General features: G+C 28.1%; 3 protein-coding genes across 11 annotated transcripts in view; 1 reads left to right on the top strand and 2 right to left on the bottom strand.

Annotated features, from left to right (window-relative positions):
- Positions 1–5,628, bottom strand: part of LOC107437218 (C2 domain-containing protein 5) — a 51,611-nt gene extending 45,983 nt beyond the window's left edge. For 5 of the 6 annotated variants that reach the window (XM_071181676.1, XM_071181677.1, XM_071181679.1 and 2 more), the window contains exons 1-5: positions 5,394–5,628; positions 4,254–4,362; positions 4,080–4,166; positions 1,943–1,983; positions 501–631 (exon numbers count right to left, since the gene is read on the bottom strand). In XM_071181676.1, the coding sequence (XP_071037777.1) occupies positions 501–631; positions 1,943–1,983; positions 4,080–4,166; positions 4,254–4,343 (349 nt within the window). In that variant the 5' untranslated portion in view covers positions 4,344–4,362; positions 5,394–5,628. The remainder of the gene's footprint in view (positions 1–500; positions 632–1,942; positions 1,984–4,079; positions 4,167–4,253; positions 4,363–5,393) is intronic. The other variant, XM_071181678.1, reaches the window with a different exon arrangement.
- Positions 5,629–5,813: 185 nt separating this feature from the next.
- The window catches only part of LOC107437221 (glutathione reductase, mitochondrial), a 30,427-nt gene continuing 8,379 nt past the window's right edge, over positions 5,814–27,861 (top strand). Inside the window, exons 1-9 of one of the 4 annotated variants that reach the window (XM_016049150.3) lie at positions 5,814–6,292; positions 7,783–7,898; positions 9,518–9,587; positions 9,664–9,796; positions 10,316–10,370; positions 11,586–11,685; positions 12,244–12,330; positions 14,976–15,104; positions 15,721–15,832. In XM_016049150.3, the coding sequence (XP_015904636.1) occupies positions 6,128–6,292; positions 7,783–7,898; positions 9,518–9,587; positions 9,664–9,796; positions 10,316–10,370; positions 11,586–11,685; positions 12,244–12,330; positions 14,976–15,104; positions 15,721–15,832 (967 nt within the window). In that variant the 5' untranslated portion in view covers positions 5,814–6,127. Of the gene's footprint in view, positions 6,722–7,782; positions 7,899–9,517; positions 9,588–9,663; positions 9,797–10,315; positions 10,371–11,585; positions 11,686–12,243; positions 12,331–14,975; positions 15,105–15,720; positions 15,833–27,861 lie in introns of all 4 variants that reach the window. The other 3 variants (XM_043053014.2, XM_043053015.2, XM_016049151.3) reach the window with 3 other exon arrangements.
- LOC139425738 (biotinidase-like) overlaps positions 18,383–27,861 on the bottom strand; it is a gene marked incomplete in the record, with an annotated part of 20,098 nt that continues 10,619 nt past the window's right edge. The window contains 2 exon segments of the mRNA XM_071181681.1: positions 18,383–21,726; positions 24,966–25,144. Coding sequence (XP_071037782.1) covers positions 20,335–21,726; positions 24,966–25,144 — 1,571 coding nt within the window.

Here is a 27,861-nt window from a genome sequence, read left to right as displayed (position 1 = left end):
ACAGATGAAGGCGAAACAGAACTGAGAACAATGCCGATTTTTGTGGAAAACCTCAAAGTCATTGAAACTATGGGGAGCTTTTCTGTTTTCCTGCAAACATACAGAAAATGAACAGCAATATGCTACAAGTGTCCAAAATGTATTATTTGCATTCAGAAGAAGAAAAAATTTGGTGTTATGACCAAAATTTATAAATATTTTAAATAAATAAATTTCTTAATTAATCTTTCTTTTGCATTGTATATATTTATGCATTAAGTACATAATTTTTTCACTTAAAATTTTTTCTATAGTAATTCTTTAATTTTCAAGTCTATTACTTTTTATATCACTTTTCATACATTACTTCTTTTATCACTTTTCATACATTTTTAAGTCATTATTAGGTATGTTACACTGAACAGCATTCGTCGTCTTTTTGTATCTATTTTTAAATTAATGGTCCCTTGAAAAATAAATAATTGTGGCTCTACAGTGTTTAAATAAAATAAAAATATTACCATGCATGGTATCGTATATTGGAAACCATCCAGAAAGTAAAGAGCCAGCTTCCTTACATAATAATGGGTTTAAGTCAATGTATACTTTCCCTATAGCATCGTTTGCGCTGTAGGTATCATAGTCCATCACTCTGAAATTAAATAGTACATTAAATGTAAAAGAATTCAGCAATATATGACTTAATACAATAATAACATAAAATATTTATATTAATGATTTTTCTTTAATTTAAGTGTTTAATTTAAAAATATTTAGGAACCCTGGATAACTAAACATTCATTAAATGAACTCTCAATTTTATAGAGTTAGAATGTTTCTGAAACACTTTAACGTCTCTAAAAATTTATAACATTAAATTTCATCACTTATCTGAATTTGTTCTGTAAATTTCAATATTTTTTCTTAAGCTACATTAATTTGTTTGACACAAATAAAGGAAATATAAAAATAGATAAGATTTTCATTAATGGTTTATAAGTCAAATGATTAGTTATCTAGGGATGTACCTATCTACCAACGATAGGAAGAAATTACTAATTAAGCAAGATTCAGAATGTTTATCTTTATTTAAAATATTTGTGCCTATTTTTTTTCTTTTAGTCTGAAAAACTAAGTGGATCATTTAAAATACAATAGCTAGTAATCCAAAATTTTTAATAACCATAAATTAGTAAATAAAAAACAGCTATAAAAAAATATTTTGTTCACTTTAAAACTTTACAATATTAGGAAAAAAACTAAAGAGTAACACCTACATTAATATAAAAAATGTTAATCAATTTAAGACAAAGAAAAATCTATATTAAGAGATTATGGTCATTAGGACTATGAACATAATTGTCTTTAATTTTTCCCAAGATTTTGCAGTAGGCTCTACAAAATATGTGTAACTGGCTTACAATTCCACAAATAAAAGCTTTGTTTTGAAAATTTGGAAGCCTTTTCTTCAGATGTCTTACATATAAACTATGCAATAAAAGAAAAATAAATTGCTTAACTTAAAGGAAGTAAATATGTAATTTAACAATATAAATTTCAATAATGAATTTATTACATAAAAAAGTAAATCATAACATAAGATTTAATATTCTTTATAAATAATTTAAAAATCAAAACCCTGGAAATGAAAAAAAAAATTTATTTTATTTATAATGTTAGATATTAAGTGGCCTTTTAAAAATAGATTATGTAGAATAAAAATGATAAACATAGTAAACAATATTCATAAACTACTTCTAAATAAACTAAATTTAAAATGTAGGTACACCTTTACAATTAAGTAGAATTTTTATGGTCTTTCAAAATAGAAAATGATTATTTACGAGGAATAATTCCCATCGTACTTTGGATTTGTTGAAACAATTATGAAAAATTATGCAATTAAAAAAATTGGTTTCATTATAAAAACATATAAACACAAAAATTTACAGAAAATACAAACCTGATTTGTAATGGCTCATCTTGTAATTCTTCATCATCAACCTAAAATCATAAATTATTTATGATTTATTCTTTAAAATAATCACTGCCCTCCTACTTAAATTTAAATACAACAAAATAATTTAAATGTTGTCAAAATGTTTCAAAAAGTAACATTACAACAACAAAAAATTTTCTACTAACATATATTCTCTTACATACTATCAGGTGAAATATTTCTGAGGAAGATTGTGAAACATTAAAAGTATAGCAAAGGTTTTAGCTAAAATATTTTTAAAATTTCTTTAAGGGTTATTAGATAGAAATAAAAAGTTCTACATACATCTCCTCAAGAAAACTTTGAAAAATCTTAGCTATGTTCTAAAACAACTAACTTTGAAAAACAATAAAAACATTGTATTTAAAATATTTAGTATGTTTATATATAACATAACTATGCAAAATTTATAACAAAACACATATTTTAATGAAATAAAATGCTTTCGTGAAAACTATAATGTTGAAATCAATTAAAAGTATTTATTTTTCTTTTTATCTCAAAATAAATAAGAAGAAAATTTTGAATAAGAATTAAAATTTTTACCTAACGCTTTAACTAAGTAATTTGTGAAATCCACTATTATTATTATTATCTGAGCAAAATAATAAAAAATTCAACATCCTATAAAGCAAATTTTTAAAACTTATTGAATAAAATATATATAATATAATTTTTATGTATTTAAGATAAACCACAAAAACAAATAAAACTTAGAATTTTCAGAATATCTCCGACAGTACGAATTATAAATAAACGTAACTTTAAGGAGAAAAAATAAATAAGTTAAGATAAATTTTAAAAATAAAAAAAATTTATGCTGATTTTATTATTTAAAAAATTTAAAACAAAAAGTAAAACATTAAAATATAATAGAATAATAATACACTATATATATATTGTTATTACATTATCTTAAGTAAAGTACATGCTCATTCTCTTAAACCATCTCTCTTAGAGGTTTTAACAAGTTCGGGCCTTATTTTATTTTAGAATGTTCTTTCAACTAATTTACATGTTTTCATATACACTACTCTACAATAAAGAAAAACTTTCAGTTTTTAACATTTTTTTAATTAATCACATGATCTCCTAAGTTATAAAATAATTCTTTGAGTATTTCTTGAGAAATATGGAAAAAAAAGCCAAAAACTTAAGTGTTTCTTTCATTATTTTAAGGTAGTGTATTTTAGCAAGAAGAATATATTTCTAGTCTACATGTTTTAAACACATACTTTCCTAAGAATGAGTGTTTCTAAAATATCACTAAAAAGTGACTTCTGGTTACATTCCTATTTTCATTTTTAAATCACATACTTAAGATAATTCTGAGTTTCAAACAATAATTTTCACGAATTTAATATTATATATATATATAGGATTTCTCTAAAATTTAAATTACATGCTAAGGTCAATTGTAAACTTCAAAATGCAATTTTCAAAATTAATTTACAATTTTTTTTCAAAAAAAAAAAAAAAATTATTTTTCAGAGAGAAAGATGTTTTATTAAGAATTTTCTATTGTTCTTATTCATTTTCAAATAAAATTAACTTCATTGTCACCAATTATACTCATCCACAATGTTTTTAAATTTTACTTTTCATTACTCTGTTTTTGAAAAAAAGATCAAAAAATGTACATACTGTAGCTAAAACAAAAATTAAAGATAAAATTTAAGATAGAACCTATTAAAGTTGGATATTAACAATCTTAGCTAATTAAAACCAAAAAATCTTCTTTTCTCCCACCCATAGCCAGCTATCTTAATTAAACCCAAAATTTACAATACACATTATTAATCATTATCTCCGCAATGACCTTAAACATAAATCAATGTAATAAACACATTATATCATATGAGAATAATAGGCTCCATAACTGGCAAAGGTTGCCTACATATTACTTAATTGATTTATTAATATATCTAACTTCACTTTGAACAACTAGGATTGATTAAAGCCAGTTTAGATAGTTAAATGAAGTATACTGGACATTTTTCAGTTTCTAACAAAATATGATTGATGATAGCTACTTTTTAATCGATTAAACAAATGTTTATCTTTCATTTATGATTTATTTACAAAAATTTAAAATATTTACTTCAAATCGAAACCATTCAGAATTCCACTCTGGGTTCAGAGAATGCCGAAACACTTCTGTCTTGTAGGTTGTATTGCTTAACTTAATCTAGAATAAGAAAATCCACAGTAAAAATTATCATACTAACAAAATTACTTTGAGTGATAAATTTTAAAAAAATTAAGCCTGTTTTACTTCAACAAATGCATCACAGGTGTCGCTTGCTCTGTCCATTACAGGAAGATTTCTCCCCGCAACTATCCGAACTTTGACTTTTCCAGGCATAATTTATCCCAGTTTTAATCTATTTTAAACATAAAACAATTAATTTATCATTTATATATTTATCTAAAAAAAATATAATAAATTACCAAATAAAGTAAATCATAATAAACTGATTAAATTTTTTCCAAGACAAAATTGATTTGACTGATTATTCCAAGTGTTCCGATTCGGTATTATCAGCTTGATTTTTATTTAGCATAAAAATATTTACCATACCACAAAATAATTACTATTGCACAAAATAATTCACAAATCCAGATATCCAGCAACTATCCGAACTTTGATTTTTTCAAGGCATAACTTATCCCAGCTTTAATCTATTTTAAAATAAGTAATTAAATTTTCATTATATATAATATCTAAAAAAATATAGTAAATTACCAGATAAAGTAAATCATACTAAACTGATTTAATTTGTTCCAAGACAAATTGATTTGACTGATTATTCTAACTGTCCCGATTTGGTATTATCAGCCTGATTTTTATTTAGCATAAAAATATATATCATACTACAAAATAATTACTATTGCAAAAAATAATTCACAAATCCAGATAATGTAATAATGTTAATTCATAGAACTGAATTATACTGTTAAACTTTGATTCAAATAAAAGCTTATAAACTATAAAATTATATGCATAATAACAAGATGCAATTGTTAACAGGTAAAAATAATAAAGAAGTAAAAATGAATTGAATTTCATTTCAACAGAGCTTATTTATTAAATTGCAGAAAGACAATCTATAAATTCTCAATTTCTTACACTTTATAGCCTATATTTAGCTCAATAAATACTTATTTCTTAAATATGAAAATTACAATTAATTTGTTCCATATAGAAAAAAAATTCAACTTGTGCATCAAACCAAATCAAACTCAATAATTCAATTCCCTTCCATTCCTTTAAATAAATAAAAAAATCCAATTACTTTCTAATGAAAGAAATTCTAAATATTTATACCAATACAAAATTCCAAAACTTTGTAAGGGATTAACATGTCTAATAAAACAATCAAATGAAAAGTATGCAAATTTATTGTATACATACATGGTAAACTTTCTTACAGTATAATAAATTTAGTAGCTCAGTAATTTTATAAATTTATGCTGCAGCAGTAACTTAGAAGGTATTTCACCTACATTAAAAAATATCAAATAACCACATTGTAAAATTAAGTTAGCACGAACCAACTTTTTAAAATGACGGTAATTTCTATTTATTTATTTTTAGAATGGTTTTGTTTTTAAAGACTGCAGTGTGTCATGGCCGCAGTGAACGAAGAACAACAGCATACAGTTTAAAAGGAAAATAAGTCATATAATTTTTAATGATTTCTTACAAAGCTAAAATAGAAGCTTATAATTTTTATTCTCTGGAAAACACCTGAATATTTTTACTTTTCAAGATTATTCCATTGTAAAAAAATAATCGCGCAAATAATTTATATAACTTTAACTGTGATGTAAACACATGTGTTGTTTATTTACATTTTTTCTCCGGTTCTTGATTGCTGTTAGATAAGACTTGCTGTCTATTGCTGAAAATAACAAAAGTTTTTAGAATAAAAAGAACAATCAGCCTCATTTAAATATTTTGGAAATTGTTGTTTATATGAATATAACTAATTAGTTTTAAATATAATTTCCCATATAATCTAAACCCCTCTATTAATTTTAATAAATTCAATTATAGTTTCGAACATTAAACTTTCTCACTGCCTCACTCATTGTAGATTGCATTTTTGAACTTTCGTTGTATTAAACTAGTAATCAGTTATCTGGATGTTAATTTCAAGAATATTGTTAAGCAAGATAGTTATGCCTCCCGCGAAATTTGACCTGTTGGTTTTAGGTGGTGGCTCAGGAGGGATTGCTTGTGCTCGTAAAGCTGCAGAACTTGGAGCGAAAGTGGGACTTATTGAAAAAGGTCGGATCGGTGGAACTTGTGTAAGTGAATAGATGTATTATCATGTTCCACCGACTTACATTTCAAAATCTTATTAAGATTTTAAGTGAAAATCTTAAAGGCTAAAATAATACACTCCTAGTTAACGAATATAACTCATATTTTTTAACAAAGCTGCAATTAAGCGGAAGTATTTTCTTATCATGTATGTTTCGAGTTTTCCGTTTCTCTAACTGCAATCTAAGAGGGCAAGTGGATTTTAAACTTGCAAATTTTGAAAAGAAAAAACATGTAGATGTTTGCCAGCTTCGAGTTATACCCTTCCAATTGGCGCGAAGTTTTCCTTATCGTGATCTGTCGCAGAGCAATCGTCACATCTTGACAACTTTCTAGTTGCAGTTTACGAGAAACTGTAAAGAACAGCACAGAAAAGGACCAACTTGAAGAGTATAACTCATAACCACCCCCGGGTAAACCTCTGCATGTTATTTTTTCTTTTTAATTGGAATTTTAAAATTTATTTGGTGTTTTAGCTATTGTAGTTATAATGCCATATATGTAAATAACCCCAACTTGGTCCCCATCTGGAATGCTTTTATAGTTTTCCCTGCTCTCGCCAACTACAATCAAATAAGATGAAAATATGTAAAGGATATTCATCTTTTTTACATGCAAAACGTTTAAATACAAAAATTTGTAGAAGTTTTCCTGGGTAGGTGCTGCATGTTATACACCCTTCAATTAGCCTCTTTCTGTTTTGTTTTTCTCTCCTATCATTGCCCAGTTATTACTAAAACCTAGCAAATGCAGGAACTGTTTTTAATTTAAAAGACTTGAAAAAATGTCACAAATATATATCATTGTTTTTCACAATTATATTTACATTTATGTTACTTTAACATTAAGGCATATCATATAGGGTTTTCTAACTGATTCAAGCCTATCATCCTGCACAGATTACCCTGAATGGAGTGTACGTTTTACAAGATAGGAGCATTTGGATACAGAGTCAAAGATCCATGCTTTGATTCGAGCAAGAAGCATATGAATGTCTCTCCTGCACTTCTTTAAATTAATGACCCAGGCTCACAACTCTTTCACTCCTTGCCAGGAAGAGCATCAGTACATTAGTTTGCTTTGTTATATAGTTTCTTTGACATAGCAAACAAACCTGGGTATAAACCAATGATAAGACCCCAACCGCCTTGGAATGCTGCTTAATTTCTTGTCCCAAACCTAAAGTAGAGGAAAAGCTAGTGGTTGACCTGTCCAACTTTCTTGTACATTGCAAGGGGTTTGCGATGTCAACTAGATGAAGCTTCTTTTCCCACCCTGGTTGGAAAATGTACAACTTTTTCTGTGGTGGTGACCAGAAATTTCATGATTCGATCCCAGCTGTCAGCCAACAAACATCTTCCCGCACTCTTCCACATAATTAAAAACTATAAGAAATTAACTTATGTTGTGCTTTTGTAATTAAATTATATTTTTTATTATTAAAAAGGTTAATATTTTTTTATCTTGTGAATAGGTTAATGTTGGATGTGTTCCAAAAAAAGTGAGCTTCAACTATGCTGCTCTGATAGAAAGCTTAAAGTTTATGCCAGACTATGGTATCTCTGTGGATGTCAAATCTATAGACTTTGGGTGAATATTTTTAGAATTCTATATTTTAACCAGAGTTAATTAACAATTTAAAAAGAAAACTTCCTTGTTTAATTTTTATGCTTAAATCTGTAATACTTAGGATTTTTTGTTTCTATTAAATTTTTGCTTACAACTGATGTAACAAATGTACTAGAATAACAGACTTCCCCTTGCAGAGTGTAAAAGGATTTATTTAAATGTAAAAACATTTTCAAATTAATAATCTATCAAAACTAAAAATCCTCTTATGTAATTCATTTTTATAGGTTTTAATGAGGAACTGTTTAATTAATGGTTATCTGACTGTTAAAAAGCCTATACATTCTTAAATCTATGTATTGACACAATCATAATTTGAATTTAAAAGGAAAATGTTATTGAAGTTGTCACAAAAAAGTATTTTAACTTTCTGTTTGACTGAAAAGAAATTATCTAAGGATTCTTAAAGTAATAATGTGAAGTCCTCTGTCGGTCTTTTCGTAAATTGCCATAATAATATATTTATACTATGTATCATACATGGCATAGATTTAGTGCCATGAGATACATCAAATAGATACATTCATATCAAAAAGTAAACAAAGTTAATATATTTTCTACTCCAATAAATGGTAAGCCATTTTTTTTTTTTAGTGTTTCTTGTTTATTTTTGTGCATTACATACAGCATTTATTTTTGATAATTTTGGCTGACTGAGATTTAACGGACATCCTGACTTAACCCTTTGATGCAGATTTGACACTGGTATGCTTTTTATATATATATATATATACACATTTTCTGACATTCTGATTGCAAACAAAAATATTTTTTGGTATTTTTTAATTATGAGAAGCAGTCTAATAGTTACTAAAAGAAATCTGTTAGATTATCGGAAATATATTTGTACTAAAATACCTAAAAAACTAGGATTTTTTTTCATTCACATCCAAAAAATTACATGTGTAATTTATTTTGAAATTAAATTAAAGAAATTTCTTTGATGAATAACTGTTTGTCTTAGATCTAAATATAATTGCAAATAAGAACAAATTTTTTTTCACATGAAATTTAAGTTTATATTTTCTCTTACAGCAAAGATCAGTTTCTCTTCAACTTACTTTTCAGAAAAATTGACCTTTAGAAAATAAATTTCCCTTCATTTTTACTCAGAGTTGTAATGCTTAAAAATTTAAACAGAATTTTCTTTTAAAAAAAGGTTAAAATATTAGACAATCTGTTTTTGTGTAAAAACTCAATAATATCTATTACTCCAATTTAGAAAGTTCATAAGATGTAACTTATCTATACTTGTCCATTTTGCCAAAATACCTTCTGTGTATTTTTTTTTTTTATTATTATTATTTTGCTACTTTAATATTATAAAATTAACTTTAATGAAGATAAAAGGGAATTCATCTTACAGAAACATCTACTTCAGATTAATCCTCATTGATTTTTTTTTTATTGTATTTTCCTCTTTGCTTAATTTCTTTACTTCATTATTTCTTAACTTTTACATTTCTAAAATGAAAATAAATAATTTTTGTATATGCTTCTTTTATTTCCGTAACAATAAATAGTGTTCTACCATCCATAAATAAGTTTCATTGCACTACAAATATTTCAACTTTCTTTAGAAAATTTAAAACAAAAAGAGATGCTTATGTACAAAAGCTGAATGATATCTATTTCTCAAATTTAGAAAAGGTACGACACATAATTTATCTATTGTTAACAAATTAAGTTTGCTTGCCCAGGGTTTTAGTTCTTTTTATTTTTATAGAGTGGAATTATTTTTATTGAAGGCAAAGGAGAATTTGTTTCAAGCAATACTATTAATGTCAATGGTCAACAATTCTCAGCTGAGCATATTGTTATAGCAACCGGCGGTAAACCATCGTTTCCAAAAATATCAGGTATATTTTTGTCTTTTTTTTTATTTTCTAAATATTATTTAAAACTGCTGATTTAAATTGTTTAAATATATTTGTAACTGGCATATTAAATGACTAAAGAGTCACACAATTAAAAACTGTAAAATGACATTGTGTACAAGCTGTAGCTTAATTCATGTTAACTTTTTATTTTGAAGTTTAAAAAATTATTCGTTTACAAATGAAACCAACAAATAAAGTTATTTTTTTTTATACAAATATGTAAATTTTTAACATAATAAACAATGTGATTTTGATATAGAATATGTTTGTGTTATTGATAACTGTAAAATAATTTTTTGTGTAATTTGCAGCTTTGTTTGCAAATTGTTTGTGAAGAAATTGTTTATTTATAAATAATATAAGCTGATGAAATTCAAATGAATTATGTATTAAGGTTTTCTTTCTTTTTTTTATTATTATTTGTAAAAATATCGTTAATATATTCTTTAAATAAACATCAATTTACAACAGATTTATCCAAAATACTAATGATTTTAGGTGCCGAATTTGGAATTACTAGTGATGGATTTTTTGAACTTGAGAGTCTACCTAAGTAAGTTTGAAATTAATTTAAAGAGATTTAACAATGTACTTTCTTATACTTATGCTCTGAAGTAAATGAACATATGCAAGTTTGAAAAATTATATCGTGATCATACACAGTTACTTCCAAACGTATATCAACTATTTATTCCAATGCTTCATCTTATTTTCATTAAAATGGCTCTTTAAGATATTATAAGCAATTATGTGTCATTTAAAAAAATCATTAAGTTATATTGAAACTTAGGTGCTATTAAAACTTAGCAATTTTTAAAATTCATAAGTGTAACATTTAACAATTTATCAGTAAACATAATAAACATAAATTATTCAGCAAAATTATTAAAATTTATAGTTATTATTGCATATAATGTGGTATTACTGTAACTTCTGTTTATATATTATCAGTCCATTGGCATAACTAGGTAGAGAATTGAGTGAGTCTGGCCAACCCTAAAAATTCAATTATCACCATTGAAATATTTTACTTCATCAATTTCAGTTTTATACCACATATATAAAAAAAATCACTATATACATATAATATGGATAATTGGGATCAACTGAGAGGCCATGCCCCGATCTACAAAAACTTTCTTGTTACTACACTGCCTTTGTTACAAGATTACAAGAAAAGTATAATATATCTATATAGATATAATATAAGTCTAGAGGTAAAAAAGGCAACACTGTTTGAAACATTTAATTTTATGACTCTCTGTAGCAAAAATTCATTCATAAGAATTATGTGATTAATCAATTTCCTAATTTATTTTACTATGAATTATGATTAATACTTTTAACATTCACAAATCATTTTACAGCTAACATATTTTCATTATTATAATATAATATAAATCCTATTTTGAAATTCATTTATTAAAGCAGTTTAAAAATCATTTGCAGTGTCTTGGTGTTGATTTACGTACATTGCGATTTGTATTTATAGCTCTTACTAATGCTTTTTAAATCACTCAACCTATGAATTACACACAATCAGTTTTGCTTATAATAGAAAATCATGATTTAGGTTTAAAATAATTTCTAATGAAATCTCACATAATCCCAGATAGTTGTACTCATACACATTGTAGTATTAACTAAAGCTCAAGTTTGAATTTATACTTATTTTAGTAGTTTAAAAATCTTTTTGAAATTTAGAATATCTCTGCATAAAAAATAAAAAAAAATTATATTTTGGAATAATTACATATTTTATTGTTAGGTCAATTTTAGTTTCTGGAGCTGGATATATTGCAGTGGAATTATGTGGTATTTTAAAAGCTCTTGGATCTGATGTTTATCTTGCAATTAGGGGAGAAAAGGTAAGACAAAGATGTATTAAGTCATAAGTGTAACTGTTAAAGTTTGTAAATGAAAAAATAATGAGTTTTTATGTTTCTAATTTTGAAAGAAGTAACTAAAAGAAAATGCTGATTTTCAATGTGTTAGTTCACATAATGCAAAATAACTTTTTAATTTTGGACCTTAATTTTCCTCTGGCGAAAAGCATTCACATTTCATCCATTACATTTTTAATGTTTGTTTGTTTTTTTTAACTGAAATGATATTTGTGCTTTGATGTATTTATAAGTGTTAAATGTGATGCGTGACTTTTTTTAAAGGAAAATAATTAAAGTGAGAAAATATAATTTTTTATGCTATAAATGTTTCTATGTACTCTCAGTTTCATTGTTAAAACTCATTCCAAGACATGTATTTCTTTTTTCCTTTTCCTCTTTGTCACTGTTTTTACCTATAAATTAAACATTTTTTGAAATATTTTAATCTGTCTTCATTTTTTATATACAAATTATTTTCTTTTTCGACTTTTTTTTTTTTGAAATACTATTTCTAATGTGACATAACACTTATACTTTTAGGTACTTCGTACTTTTGATAATATCATAAGTGATGTGCTTACAGAAGAAATAAAAAAATCGGGTGTCCATCTATTAACCAATTCCTTGGTAAGTACATAATCTAAATTAATTTGTATTTTAAAATTATTGATGAAATTTGTTATTTTTTCAGATATCAGAAAGGTATTATTTTATCTCATAATTACAATAGGCTTTGAGCATATCGTAATTGTGACAGAAAAATAGAATAACGAAAAATGCCTCCTCCCACAATTACCTAGTTAGAAAAACAGCTGGTTCCAACATTTCTTATTTTTTACTAAGCCAGATAGTCGAGAGCTTACTGTATTTCAAAACTAAAATATTGCTAACAGTAATAATTAGATAAGAACTAACATCTAAATATCTTTTCCTAAACTGTTTTTTTCTATTTAAATTATGATTTTATTACTGCCATTATTTATACCAACGTTTATAAGTATCACTCAACAAAAGAGACTAAAAATGTTTATTTAAAAAATATTGTTAAAAAAATTCTATTTAATTATTTCTAACTATCATAATAATTAGACAAGAATTAACATTAATATTCTTTTCATAAATAAATCAAAAGAAGTGAATTATTACGATTATATTTCTGTCTTTATTTAAACCCATGTGCAAAAGTGTCACTAAAAATGTTTTTTTTTTTTTTTAAATTTTGATAAATGTTAAGATATTCATAANTTTTTTTTTTTTTTTTTTTTTAAATTTTGATAAATGTTAAGATATTCATAAATATTTTCAATTATGTGAACTGAAATTTTATTTTAGATATTATATCCGTTTTCATTATGAAACATTCTACGAAAAATGTTTAAAATAACTGCTAGGTACATGTTATAAGTTGTACAATGCAAAATTTGAATTCTCCTCAACAAAAAGCTACTTGATTTTTCCTTATACTTACATCTCAAGAACTGTTTAACATATTTGCTTCACTTCTTGTGTTTTAGCATTGAAAAAAAATATGCTAACATTACTTGACTTTATTTATTGCGAAGTTTAAGGGGTGTCATTTTCTTTGATTTGATTTTACATAAACTCCTGTAGTAAGAAATGTGTAAAGTAGTTATTCAACATGTTTTTTTTACCTACTTATTATTAATAGTTAATCACCCTAAGACTGAAACATTCTGTTTTTGAGCTTATCTCCTTTCAAACCTGTAAAAAATGCTGAATTTCTTAGTGCAATTCGGGAAAATATTACTCTTTTAAATGCGATATTTCATTTAATTTGTTTTCATAAAAATTTTATTTTAATGCTGTCTGATATGCTTGAACAGTATAATCAAAATAATACTTGAGCTGTGCTTAGAAATATTATAGAACTAGGGAAAATTCTAACTTCAAAGAATTCATTGCATGTAATGTTTTTTAATTAACTTTTCAAATTAATAAAATTAATGTTTAAAATATCTATTAAAAAAGAGCTTTTTAGTTTAATTGATGAAATATGTCTAAACTTAAAAGATAACTCAAATAATCTTTTTCAAAAATTAGTGATGAAAAAATTAGCTTTCTTCTCAAAATATCCTTTGTGTAAAATTGATGGCATTTTTTCTGAATTAAAATGATTGTTTATTGCTGGACACATTTCCTAAATCGACTGCAATATGAATTTTTCTTAACATCCCCTTACCAAATCAAAGGTAGACCCTGACTAAGGTGGGTTGATTGTGTTAATAAGGGTTTCAAAGCACTGAGATTGAAAAACTGGAATATCCTGCCAAGAAAGAGAGCAAAATGGAAAAAGGTTTTAAAGAAGGCCTGACCCACAAAGGGATGTTGAGTCTATAGATAAAGAAGAAAATGAACCTTACCTAATACAGACTTTATTCAGCTCAGTTACAAAAATACTCACTCATAAAAGTCTAAAATATCCAGATACTATATACATATTATAACTGTCGTTGAACAGCCGACCCAATTTTTTGGGGTTTATCACTACTGTTGTTCAACTCTGTAGCCTTGTAATTTTGAACCCAATCCTGAAGACAAAGAAACTCTTGGTACAAATTTGCCTTCATGGAGAACTTTTTGATGGAACTAACCCGTATTTGTATTAGGTGGAAAGGAAGATCGCGAGAACCACCCACGGTTAGCCTGACGACAAAAGGACTCTAAACCATGATTCGTCTACCACTGGGGATATTTCACGTTCGCACTGTGGTTGGTGCAAGCTGGATTCGTATCGACAAGCCATTACTGGGATTCGGGGGGAAATAACTCCCCCCGCCACATAATCTGAGTCCGACTTCTGCTATGGAAACAAGAATAGCGCATTTCAAAGGGGGTGGCTTCTCTTAACTCTAGGGCTAACACAATAGACCGAAAAAAAGATTCTCTTTCTCTCGCCGACCTGAGTCGAAACCTGTCCTAAACAGTGACCCCACACCCCTACTTGAAATAGCTATACTTCGTTACCATAGTCTCTGCCACAAGTTCAGACAAATGGCTGGGGGAGTTCTTACTTTAGACAAACTAAATATAAATGGATTTTTTTTTTAATTTTGTATGTTTAGTTTTAGTGTTCCATATCAATTCAAAACTACTGTGCATTAATTTGCTTTAATTCAGTTTGAAGTTTGCTCCATGAAGTGGACAGCTTTGAAAGCAAATAACAGTATTTTAAACAAAATAATTTTTTAGTTTATCCTTTTTAATTTTATGTGCATAGGCTTTTTCTTTTAATTATCATTTTCTTTAATTAGGTAAAGTCTGTAGAAAAAACCTCTCATCATAAAAGAGTTATCTTCTCCGATGGTAACTCTATTGATGTAGAGTGTGTCATGTGGGCGATTGGACGGCAACCAAATATTGATTTAAATCTTGATAAAACTGTAAGTTATGTTTTCTTTTTTTTACATATTGTGTTCATAAAATAATAATGGAATTCAAAATTTTTGTAATAGTTTCAGGACAAGGTACTGCACAGCAATGAGTAAAATTAAAGATAACATTCCTTTCTTAGATTTTCATACATCTCAAGACATTAATCTTTTCTTTTTAACTTTCCAATATTTTGGTTTTGATACAAAATATCAGATTTTAATTATTCAAGTTAAAAATTTTATCTATTTGAAAGAAAGAATTACTTTTTTTATTTTGTTTCTTTGTCAATTCAATTATTTTTGGTTGTGTATTGAAATAGACTAAATTATTTTTGAGATCTACATCAAACACTACTCAACAGATAGGAAACTTTTAACATCAAATTGTGTTATTCTTTTAATTTTATAATTTATCATATTTATTTCAAAAGTGCAATAATTTAAAGCCCCACCAATATTTTATGAACATACTGTAAAGTTTTTGCATTATAATTTCCACTCAATATTTCCAAATACTGACTTGAAACTAGATAAAACAAGAAGTCAATTTAATTTTTTTCTTGCATTTTATAGATTTTTAAGATTTTAATATTGAATGCAAAGTATTGCTCTTTGATTCTTTTAGAATATTGATCTTGATGATTCTGGACACATTAAAGTGGACGCTGATCAAAATACAACTGAAAAGGGAATCTACGCTCTTGGGGATGTGTGCGGAAAATGGTTACTAACACCAGGTTGAAATTTACTATTTTCAAATAAGCTATGTTGTTAAATTATCTATACATTTTACATTAGAATGCAGGACTCGGTGTGGATCGCTTTTCTCAAAGTCACTATTTTTAAGGCTTTGTCACTTATTTCACTTTTTTTTTTTTGCGTATCACATATTTTTCCCCTTTCCAATGAAAAGAAAGATTTCCCATTTACCCTTTCATCGAACTCTCAAAATTATGGCTCACCTGCTCTAGTCAAGAACAAGTCATCCAAGTGGGTGGGACATAGAAAAGGATTGAGAAATGGACTTTCAAATTAATACCTCTTGAAGTGTTTTTTTTTTAATGATGGGCACTTGGGTCTATTTCCCATTGGCCTCAAAAATGCCAGAATTACTGCTCTCTTATTGTTACCCCGTAGGCACCAGTGGCCGAGCCATGAGGTCTGGAGTAGTGTTGCTCACGTTATACTACCACAAACCCATTTAAAGGGCGGGTTGTAATCACACAGAAGAAAGGACATAGAACACAGAGAGAGAGAAAATTACTTCCATGTCTACGGTGGGATTAAAACCCACAACTTCGGACCCCGTATTCCAGTACAGTATCCACTAGACCAGTGATCAGCTACCTCTTGAAATGTAAGACTGACAATAAATTTTTACGAGGAACGATTTTATAAATCTTTCAGTTTCTTATCTGCTGTGGAACTGCCAGGACATGAAATTTTGTGTATTTCTGCTCGAATTTGAGTGATCTCTTTTCAGAATGCAATTTCACGTTTTGAGATGTTTTTTAATTTTTATGTTAGTTGTTAATTCTAATTTTTTTCAGTCCTTTCCATTTGGTTTTTTAAACTGTGCTGTTTTTTATACCATGTTACGACTAGGACTGGGCGGTATAAGAAATTTTATATCGTGATGCGTCGTCAGTTTTGCATCGCGATGTATCGCGATATAGTATTTTTGAAATTCATTTACTTGTAAGGAGCAGAAAGTCAGATTTCTATCAAAACTTCATACTCAGATTGATTTAAATCAATTTATGAATTTGATGTATATGTTTTGCTTGATAAAGATATTAATGTTATATTTTCTAAAAATGATCGCGCAAATAACGAAAGATTTCTTAGTTTAAAAATAAATAATAAAAAAAGAAATAAAATTTAAATTTATCAATATATTTACCTAATAATATAGAAAGAAAATTTAAAAAACAAGTTCGTTAAAAATTATTTGTATGCTTAAAACAATGTGCTAAATAAATTAAACAAAAAAAACACTATTTTTTATCATTATTACTTCACATAAATAATAAAGTTAAATTGAATAATTACCGAATTCTGAACGAAAAAACAAAGTAAGGTTTAATTTCTTAAAAATAAAAACAAAAGAATTATGATATTCGATANATTAAAGGATTTCACCATTAACACCTCATTACCATTAGTTATAGATTGTGCTGAAAATGATTTTGTGAATTAATATGTAAAACCAGTAGGGTTGTTTTTAAAAAAATATAAATTTTAGTCCATAATACATATACTCTCTTCTCTCTATATAGGCAAAGCATTTAGGTATTATATTTGAAATTAATTATTGCCACAACAAGCATTGTTGCTTCTAGTAAAATAGAAGAGAATAATTTTTAAAATTGGTCTTAGATTAAGGTCCTTGAAAATTTTGTTGAGGTCCTTGAAAAGTCCTGGAAAGTCCTTGAATTTCAATCTCATCATAGAGTGGGAACCCTGGACGGCTTAAATCAGATTTCTGATGCATCGCCTGGAATGAAAGTCGCTGTATCGGCCTGCCGATACAGGCGTTAAATCGATATGTCGCGCCGTATCGATCTATAGCCCAGTCCTAGTTACGACACGCAAATTTTAAATTTCAATTATCCCTTTTGAGGATTTAATTTCATCATAAATCTACTTCGTTTTATAATCGTTTTGTCAATCATTTCCACATGGTTATTTTTTTAGTTATAAAGGTAAATGAAGTATAGTATGTTAATTCTTCTTACCAATGAAATTTGTAGATAGAAATTCATTTGTCTTTCTCCCCTTAGTTATTATTTTTTATGATTTTCTTGTATTTTGTATCAAAAAGTATATTAATTTTTGAACATTTTTATTCTTAAAAAAATATACATGGATAACCAGTTTGTCATATCAACATCTTTTTTCTTTCTTTCTTTTTTTATGACAAAAATTCTTAAAAGAACATGCTAATTTTAAAAATTAAAAATTGTTGGAAATTGAGACACTGTTAAAACATTCTGACTGTCAATATTCTCAAAATTAGTTTATTTTAGCTTCTCAATGGTCAACTGCCAGCATAACCTAGTTTGTTTGTTTTTTTGTATTTATAATTGAACTAATTTCTATGCTGATGTTATATTTTTAATTTATGCCACCGACTTTTAAAAAAGGTAAAAATCAACGAAATGGGCATAAAAGTACTCAAAAACAATAATTTTAAAAAAACTCAATTTTAAATAAAAAAAATTTAATCTACCTATAACACAGAGTTATGAATGAAAGCAAATCTATCAATAACATAACAAAAGGAAGAATTTTAATAAAAATTTATTCAAAGTGTTGTAAATATAAGCAATAGTATCACAGACTCACTTTCTTTATTAACAATTTAATTTAAAATATGTAGAAGAAAAATGGGGCGAAGGGTTATTTAACTTTAGAGTTTTTGAAATTAAAAAATCCTCAAACATAATGCTATGCAATACAGAACTGGGAAAATTCAATTAAGGAATCGAGAGGATAAGTGAAATGAACGTTGGTGTCGATTTTCTATTCAATGCAATAACGTAAAACTCGCAATTTAAAATAACTTTAGTTTTCAATGTGAATTTTAATAAGTTAAAAAGGTTTTTATTAGTTTTTTGTGTTAAACTGAACAGAAAATGGAAGGAAGTGCATGTTCTAATCATCCCTTGGTTGCCTTGCTAATAATTTCGCTACAAAAAATTTTATTATTATAAATATTTTGACAGCAAATAAGCATTAGGCATTATTCTTGTCCCCCCCCCCCAAAAAAAAAAAATCAAATTCACGCTTATTTTGTGCCAATTTCGGATATTTTCAAAATCAATACATTTCTAACGATACTATATTCAGAGAGTATTTTTTGTTGAATCCTCAAATAGTTTAGGTCTGAGTTACAATTTCTTTCATTTTAATTAATATTTTCGATTCAATAAAAATGTTCTAACAAAGTTTTGCAAAATGACGTGTGGAATGATTTTTAAAGGACAATAAAATTTGATTAATATTTCTACTTATATGCAAAAAAACTAAAGTATGATTGGAATTTGAGATAAAAACAATTGCTCTATTTATCTCCCATCTCTCTAACTCATTCAATTGCTTTACAGTAAGGTAAGACTTATTGATTTCATAAATATGTGACTAATAAGAAATGAGTAACTTTTAAAATAAGTATAAAAGAGAATTTTAAAAAAAATTATGTCTAATTGCTGATAACACTTTAACTGAAAATTTGAAAGAAAAATACTTTTTAATTTTATAATTAGTTATTACATAATTTCAATAGTAGGTGGTATAAAAACAAATATCGAAAACTAAATTATTGTTTTAAAGAAAGAATAAAGTACATGTAGTATTTTGAAAGTTTTATGCAACTTTTAAAGATGAATATAATATATTGTGGGTCTCAGATTGCATAGAGCCCTTTTTTACTTACAGATTTAATTTATTTCAAATACATAATTTCCAAAAAATATAATATTGATAAATAATTTTTTTGAAATATTGGATTTTTCAAAAAATAACTTTTGTACTATTTCTCTTAAAGTGACTGCTTTATTAGAAATAAAAAAATAACTATTTGTGACTAATAAAAAATTTTCTTACTATAATTAAATATATTTCTTCAAATCAAAACCTTTTGAGTGATTGCCGATGTTTAATCTCAAGTATAAAAACTTAAAATGTATAGCTACAATTATATAACAAAAAAAAAACTTAAAACTAAGTAAAATTTCTTTGCAACCCATTTTCAATGAAAATAATAGTGACTTTGAGTTAACTTATTTCATTTTATGCATTTATTAACTTTGTTTTTAATTTTCTAAGTAACTCAAATATTTTATATTACTCAGAAGTATTTAAATCAGAGCAGATTTTCAGTTGTCAGACTGCAACTTTACTTAATTATTGTATGTTTATTACTTTGTTGGTTAAAAACAGTTTTTTCATTTTCTTCGACAGTTATATGTTTAGTGTTATTACTTTTGTAATCTCAGTATCTTTCATTTCAGTATCTTTTTTTTTTTCAGTATCTTTTTTTTTTCAGTATCTTTTTTTTATAGCAATTATTTTGTAATAAATATAACAAGTAACAATTAAAAAATCCTATAAAGAACTAATTTATGAAATATATTGGCACTTCAAATCTAATCCAGGTTGAGCCTTTACATACATAATATATAATTGAGTTAATTACTATGGGGGTGTTTAAACCCCTCCCTTACCTACATCCCTGTTAATAGTTCATAATCGGTATCTTATCTCTATTGTAATGTCTTCCATACAAACCTAAGAAAATTAATGAACTATTTTGATTTAAGTTACTGTAGATAATTTGAGACTTTCCATTGAAATACCACTGTTTTTTATCAGTTAATCGTGTATTACTATCAACTGCAGTCGGATAAACATGTTTGCTTGTAAAACTGCCTTGAATATTGACATATTGGAAAACTGTTGATGATTTGGTTTTGAAGTTCGAACACGCCACATCATTTGTAGAATCGCAACGGGCTAGGATACAAGCTTCTGTTCCTAACGAGAATGTTTGCATACCAGTAAAATCTCCAGAATATACTCCTAAATAATAATTTTCTTCCATCGAGTTTGCTTTATAAGAAAGCTCGCAGCAAAAATCATCCATGCAGTTTTTCAGAAAGCCTTCCGCGTCTTTCAACTTCATATATTCATACATGCTACTATCCATTTGAAAGCAGTTATATTCTTTCACTCCTGTTTTGATGGGCCCGGGCACTCCTACAATGCAACTAGCTTGCTTGATATCCACATTCTGTTCCGTTATTTCAACAGAATTATCTCCATCAATTGAAAATATCTTTGTATCTAAATTTTCTGGCAATTTAGGTTCAATGAACTTTGGTACATTAGATATCAGAATTTTACTCCGCCAGTCTGGACTGTGGCTGTAAATCAAAGCGCCGTGACTTCCCGAATAAATTCCACTTCCCATTGTTCCACTGCTTGGATTATGAGCGTTTGCAGCTAGCAAGTTGACTTGGTTCCTCACTGCCCATGCCTGCTGGTATGCATGAGCCAGATAAATGAAAGGAGCAGTGTCATACCAATACGTTGGATAAGCCACATTCACCACGCCAGACTTCTCAACGGCTTCCACGGACTCTTTGAAAATCATATCGAAGCAGATAAATGTAGTGAATGTCCCAAAATCAGTTTCGAAATAGATATCTTTCGGGTCAACAGGATGGTTCAAGTCCAGTTCGAAGTAGAGATGTCTTTTGTGGTATCGCGCTATGAGCGTGCCTTGTCGATCGAAAACCACATTCGTGTTATACATTAAAACTTCATCTTCTGGACAGAAACTGTAACTCTCAGCACATGAAGTGATGCCAGTTGCGTCGCATGATCCCCTGTTGGAACATTTCTTGGTATCTACCAAATTAGCCACAAGATAAATCCTGTTTCGATACGCTAAGCAACTGAGTTGTTTTAATATCGGACGATCTTCAAACATATCACTTTGAGAACAAGGGTTTGATAATTCTTCTTTGGGATCGGGGACGTCTTCGGCAAAGTTCTTCACCCAACTCCTGTTTTCTTTATTTGGAAGGAAAATGCCGAATTCTGGGAGAACGATGATGTCCGCACCCTATAAATACAAATAAGTATTTGTATTGCCTCTTTAATTTGGATCCAAAAAAATTCACAAATTATAGTCCGAAAAGCAGAATTACGAATGAGTTGGTTATTTTAATGTTTTCTTTTTCATAGTCTCTGTTTGACCACAGAGTATGTTGAAGATTGAAACATTATTTTAAAATCATTTTAATGGGTGGTAAACCCAATGCATAAAAAAAAAATTGTAAAATTGTCATAATATTAAAAAACTATTTTTCTAATTATTTTGTTCTTTTCAAATGTATTAAGGTTAGAAAGCTGCCGGTACATTAAAATTTTAAAAAATGACATTAATTTGTATGTAATTCCATGCACTTGTACCACCAATTATAATGCTTTTGAAAATTATGTGATCCTCAACGCTTTAAAACCAAGATTTTTCGCGATTAGTTAAAAAAAACATTCTTTTCTTTCTAATTTTTGTTCAATTCCTGTTGAAGATGTTATTCTTAGATTAAAACAATTAGGACGTTGTGTTAATAATTACTATCTAAGTTTTTTTTTTCGTATCTCTATAAACGAGGAGAACAATTGAAAAATCTTAATTTTCTCCTTTTAATCACGTGCTTATTGTTTGCAACTTTTTCTCAAAACAATCCTTGCTGTAAAAAAGTGAAGCACTCAAGATTTTGGGTGGATTTGCTGCTTTTCGTCAATAGTAGAATAAAATAATAATTGAGTATTATGATAAAAGCTCATTGCCATTGCCGACTTTTTCTTGACAAAGAACAGTTATTTAAAAGCCTCACAGGATTGAAATTGCATTCAGTCATACTTATTAGTCAGGATAATATTAATAAATTTCAGAATTTCTTCATTTTAAGCTTCTAAGAACACTATTTTAGTTATACATACAGAGTAAACTGTAGGTCCACATTGTGTGCCCCATATGGGACCTAAAATTAATTCCTTTGGTAGGGTACNGAAATTAGATAACGAGGCAAATGTTGAAAATAATGAAAGATCCAGGAAGAAAAGAAACGGATTTTATTCTAAATGGCGTAATTTGAAGCTTTTTCCAAAGTGCGAGAAATTCTCGAATTTTGAAATTGATTTATAGAATGCGCAAATTTCTCACGGTAATAATTTTTTAATGCGAGAAAAGAAAAAAATATGCGAGATTCTCACGTTCTCGCTCTGTAGTGAAAACACTGTAAGTTTTTTTTTCTTCGTATCTCTATAAACGAGGAGAACAATTGAAAAATCTTAATTTTCTCCTTTAAATCACGTGATTATTGTTTGCAACTTTTTCTCAAAACAATCCTTACAGTAAAAAAGTGAAGCACTCAAGCTTTTGGGTGGATTTGCTGCTTTTCGTCAATAGTTGAATAAAATAATAATTAAGTTTTATGATAAAAGCTCATTACCATTGCCGACTTTTTCTTGACAAAGAACAGTTATTTAAAAGCCTCACAGGATTGAAATTGCATTCAGTCATACTTATTAGTCAGGATAATATTAATAAATTTCAGAATTTCTTCATTTTAAGCTTCTAAGAACACTATTTTAGTTATACATACAGAGTAAACTGTAGGTCCACATTGTGTGCCCCATATGGGACCTAAAATTAATTCCTTTGGTAGGGTACACTATTCAATGAGAATATAATACGTGGTGCATTTTAAATATTATGGGTCAATATTAAGGTTCCATATCGCGCCTTGCGTTAGAATTGAAAAATGACTTAGAACATCCCCGTTTCAAAGCATTTTAGAATACGAATTTCCTCAAAATAAAGCTTCTAAGAACACTGTTTTAGATATACATACATAGTAAACTTTAGGGTCATGCTGTGTACCCCCTATGGGCCCTGTAATAAATTCCTTCCAGGAAAATAATAATATTCTTCATTGAGTCATACTTATCAGTCATTAATTTGTTTACATCCGACACATGTATTAAAAATTGTTACTGTCTACTAATTGTTAAAATACTATCTTTTACACTATAACTAAGATGATTACATACTTTTATTAATTATCTTTAAAATATATACAGTTAAACGCCGCTAATAGTAAACCTTCAAGAGACCGAAATTTCGGTTCACTATATCCGTTTCGCAAACAATTTCAACTGATGGTTCCTTTTATTTATCACGACATTATTTGAATAAGTGACAAATAAAATGAAATAGAAAAATGACTGAAAAATAATACGTAGTAACAAAAATGTGTTAACTTTTATTTTTTATTACTCTTCGCCTTAAAAAAAATTTTTATCTTTAGCTGATGAGCAATCCTCTACATCAGATATGGAAACACTTCCCGACTCTCCGAAATTTTTCCTCAATTTATATTATTCCGGTTTTTAAACCTGCCTAACCAGCCATTCGAGCACATAAAAGTAGTCTCACCAAATCGCTTAGCAAATTCGTCAGCTTTGACTTGAAACAATTGTCCAGGTACTGGACGATTGCAGCTTCTTTGAATGTTGAATCAATTTAATAATGAAGCAAATGAGAAAAAATGCTTATTGTTACATTCCATGCAATATATGGTTTTATAAATCAGTACAATGTATTTATTTTGGAAAAGAAATTTCAAAATTATTACAAAAAAATTAAGAAAATCAGTCGAAGACAGAAAAAAGTTCATAATGCCCAACTTCCCCTCGTTTTTTGGTTCACTATATCCATAAAAAAAATAACATTATACGTGTATAGCAAGGCAAGGGAGCGAACATTTCGTTCACTATATCCGGGAGTTCACTATAAACCATGTCCACTATAGCGGGGTTTAACTGTATACAGTGAAGTTCGCCAATTCGAGATTTGCCATAGGCACTATTTTCCCTAGATACGTCTCTGATTGAACAAAGGTGAAAAAAAATTCATTTTCTCTGTAAAATGAATACAAATCCGTAAATGATCGACTGACATAAACTATTAGCTTAATGAGATTTTTCTTGATTGGAAATATAAAGGTATAGGTACAAAAGGAAAGTAGGAGTGCACCTCAAATAACGACTAACTAATCTGTTCTAATGACGGCATTTAAAATTAATGTAAACTCATGCTAAAGATGGGGGAAATTTATCGTCATTCATTACGATCCTCCATACCCAATATAAAGAAAAATGCCTAAACCTCTTAGCGTTCGCGCTTATTTAAAGAAACAGTTGAAATTTCTACAAATTAAAATTATAATAATTCATAGCGCTTTTAATCGGCCTCCTTTGCATTTGTGAATTATCGGCCACATAAATACTTACATTATCTGCAGCTATTTGAGTAGCTGTCTCATAAGTTTTCAAATTTGTTTCTAAAATTTGCTCCTTCGTGTGAGTATAATCGCCAAATCGGACATGCTCAACAACAGCTGCCCTGTAATACCTTTTTTCTTTTTCTGCCGCTGTTAACAATGTCAGCAGTGAAAGAAACAGAAGAAGATCTGTAAAAAAAAAAAAAAAAAAACACTTTTGTTAATAGAAAATTCTTTAAGTATAATAAATAAAAAAATTTTGAAAGATTTATTAGATTAATTTTTAGATATAATTTTTATAAATTTTTAGAAAGAACGAATCTTAAAAAGGCGAATTAAATATGTTCAGTACAGTCTTATTCGAAAAGTTTAAACAAAATATAACACTCCTTTTAAATATCTATCGAAAAATCTCTTCAAACATTGCATACTGGCAATTTTTCCAAAAAATTTATTACAGCTGTTATAGATTAAAATTTTGTGGCAAGATTTGGAAAAGTGGAAGGCAAGATTTCATAAAAATTGGAGCAAATATGTGACTATAGCTACAGTTTTAATTTTTAAAAAAAATTACGACGAACGATTGTAGCACTGATTATATTATTCACACACATACTTATATACATTACATGTAATTATATCAGTAGGGATCATTTTTATTGATGCTAAATGTTATTCATCGACCTGGTTTTCATGATGTCAACACAAGTGGCATTTCCGCACCAAGAAAATGATACTGACTAAAATTAAAATCGTTTGCGAAAAATCATGCATCTTCGATAACATTTTGAAGTCAATGGAAGCTCTAAGAACGATCAACCTCCATGAACTACAATTTTACTGTGGAACGAAAGTGGTCGTTCTAGAGCAGTTACACTGTATTATATTTATTCAGTTGCTTTTTTTTCCTAGAGCTGGCTCTTAGAATCTAATTTAAATTTTTAAAAAAATTTCGGGCAATGGCCCTTGCTCTAAAGAAAATATTTGTCTAGTACTAGGCAATGACACTCCACCTTAAAAACCCATCAGTGATCGAAATACTATACATTTTACTTGTTTCTAAAAGTTCAAAAAAAGGCAATCCATTCCCCATAGCGAGGCACCTTAGAATTGAAGGGCTAGCTCTTTACGTTTGTTGTAGTCTAATCTTGCATCCAGTTTTCTTCGGCTTAATCTTGCATCCAGTAACGCAAATGCGGGTTAGTTCCCTCAAAAAGTCCTCCAACGTGAATTTCTCCCATTACTTGATCCAGGAGTTTCCTTGTCTTCTAGATTGGGTTCAAAATTTCAACGCTACAGAGTAGAATATTGGTAGTTGTAAAGCTAAAATTGGGTCCGCTCTTCAATGGCGGTAACTAAATAATCTGACATAAGCCATGGTGGTTTCCGGGCTAGATCGCTCGCTACCGAATGAGTTGCCGGGTTTGAATCCAACAATGGCGGTCGATGCGTATTCCGCTCCCAGATCCCACCAACCATAAAGCTGACGTAAAATATCCTCAGTGGTAGACGGATCATGTATTAGAATGCCCTTGCAGTCAGGCTATTCGTGGGAGGTTTTCGTGGTTTCCTTCTCCATGTAACGCAAGTGTGAGTTAGTTCCATCAAAAATTCCTCAAAGAATGCAAATAACTTCCAATGCTTGAGTTCCCTTTTCTTCTGAATTGGGTTTAAAGTTACAAGGCTACGGAGTTGAACATTGGTAGTCGGGAACTCAAAATCGGGTCGGCTGTTCAACGAAGGTTATAAAAATAAAATGATCTGACATGCAGCAGAAAACATTGCTTTAAAGTTTTTTCTACTCAGCAACACAATCAGTTGGCTAACTTGGTATCTAATTTTAAAATTTAATGAGAATAAACTATCTGGTTCCCGTAACAAAACACAGAAAATGATTGATTTTCAAATCATCAATCCTCTCTCTAAGCAACTTTCAAAGGTTTCAATCTAGACTCAATCAAGTCTCTCAAAATGTTATGCTGGGACTATTCCGGTGATAGAACTCTTCCCAAGTTCGAACCTCAGTGACAGCTAGTATACCGGTCACAGTGCTGCGTAAAACATTCTCATAGGTTAGAATCCCCTTGCCATCGGACTAACCATGGAAGATTTTGTGGTTTTACTCCTCATGTCATGCAAATGCGGGTAATAGACCATGGGACGAACACCATTCACTCTCGTTTGACATAAAAAGTAATCATGTGAATTTTTATTAATTTATTTTAAATTCTTAATTTCATTAAAATTTACTATATTCCCATGGTTAAATGTGCACATTATTTATTAAATAGTAACTAAATAGTCGTCCTCTTAACACAAATTTGTAATGGTATTTAAAATAAGAAACTATCCCTGCACACTAAATTTATTTGCACTTTTTTTTCTTCCTAATTTTGAATGTTTCATAAGAAAAGAAATAAATTTTTTAAAAAAATTAAAATTTTATTTTATTAATATAGCACTCTTGAAGATAGCAGGGATCTGTTTAGAGGAAAGTTGGGTCCGTTGACAGACTCTTCACAAAATATATTTTCATTAAAATGGACCTTTCACAAAATATTTTAACTTAAAAACGGACCCTTCACAAAATAATTTATCTTTTAATCGGACCCTTCACAAATTTGTTTATTTTCATTATTGTTTTGTTAATCGAATAAACCCTTTCCAGGGAGAAAGACAGATGTAAACGAACTAAATTTTGTCTTGCTTTATTCGTCCGAAATGAATATTCTGCGTTCAGCAGTATAGGCTAAATACCAAATATTTATATGTTGCATTGCTAATTTAGTAGCTGCAATTGCTGTTTATTTTTTAAAATTAAATTTTTTTAATTATATATTTACAGTGTTGAGCATAATCTTGTATCTCTTTACAATTTAAAAACTCCTTGAAAAAGTTTTTTGCAA

The sequence above is a fragment of the Parasteatoda tepidariorum genome, chromosome 6 (assembly GCF_043381705.1).
Source record: "Parasteatoda tepidariorum isolate YZ-2023 chromosome 6, CAS_Ptep_4.0, whole genome shotgun sequence".
Lineage (NCBI taxonomy): Eukaryota > Metazoa > Arthropoda > Arachnida > Araneae > Theridiidae > Parasteatoda > Parasteatoda tepidariorum.
The sequence above is the reverse complement of the archived record's forward strand: the minus strand, read 5'-3'. Positions and strand labels throughout refer to the sequence as shown.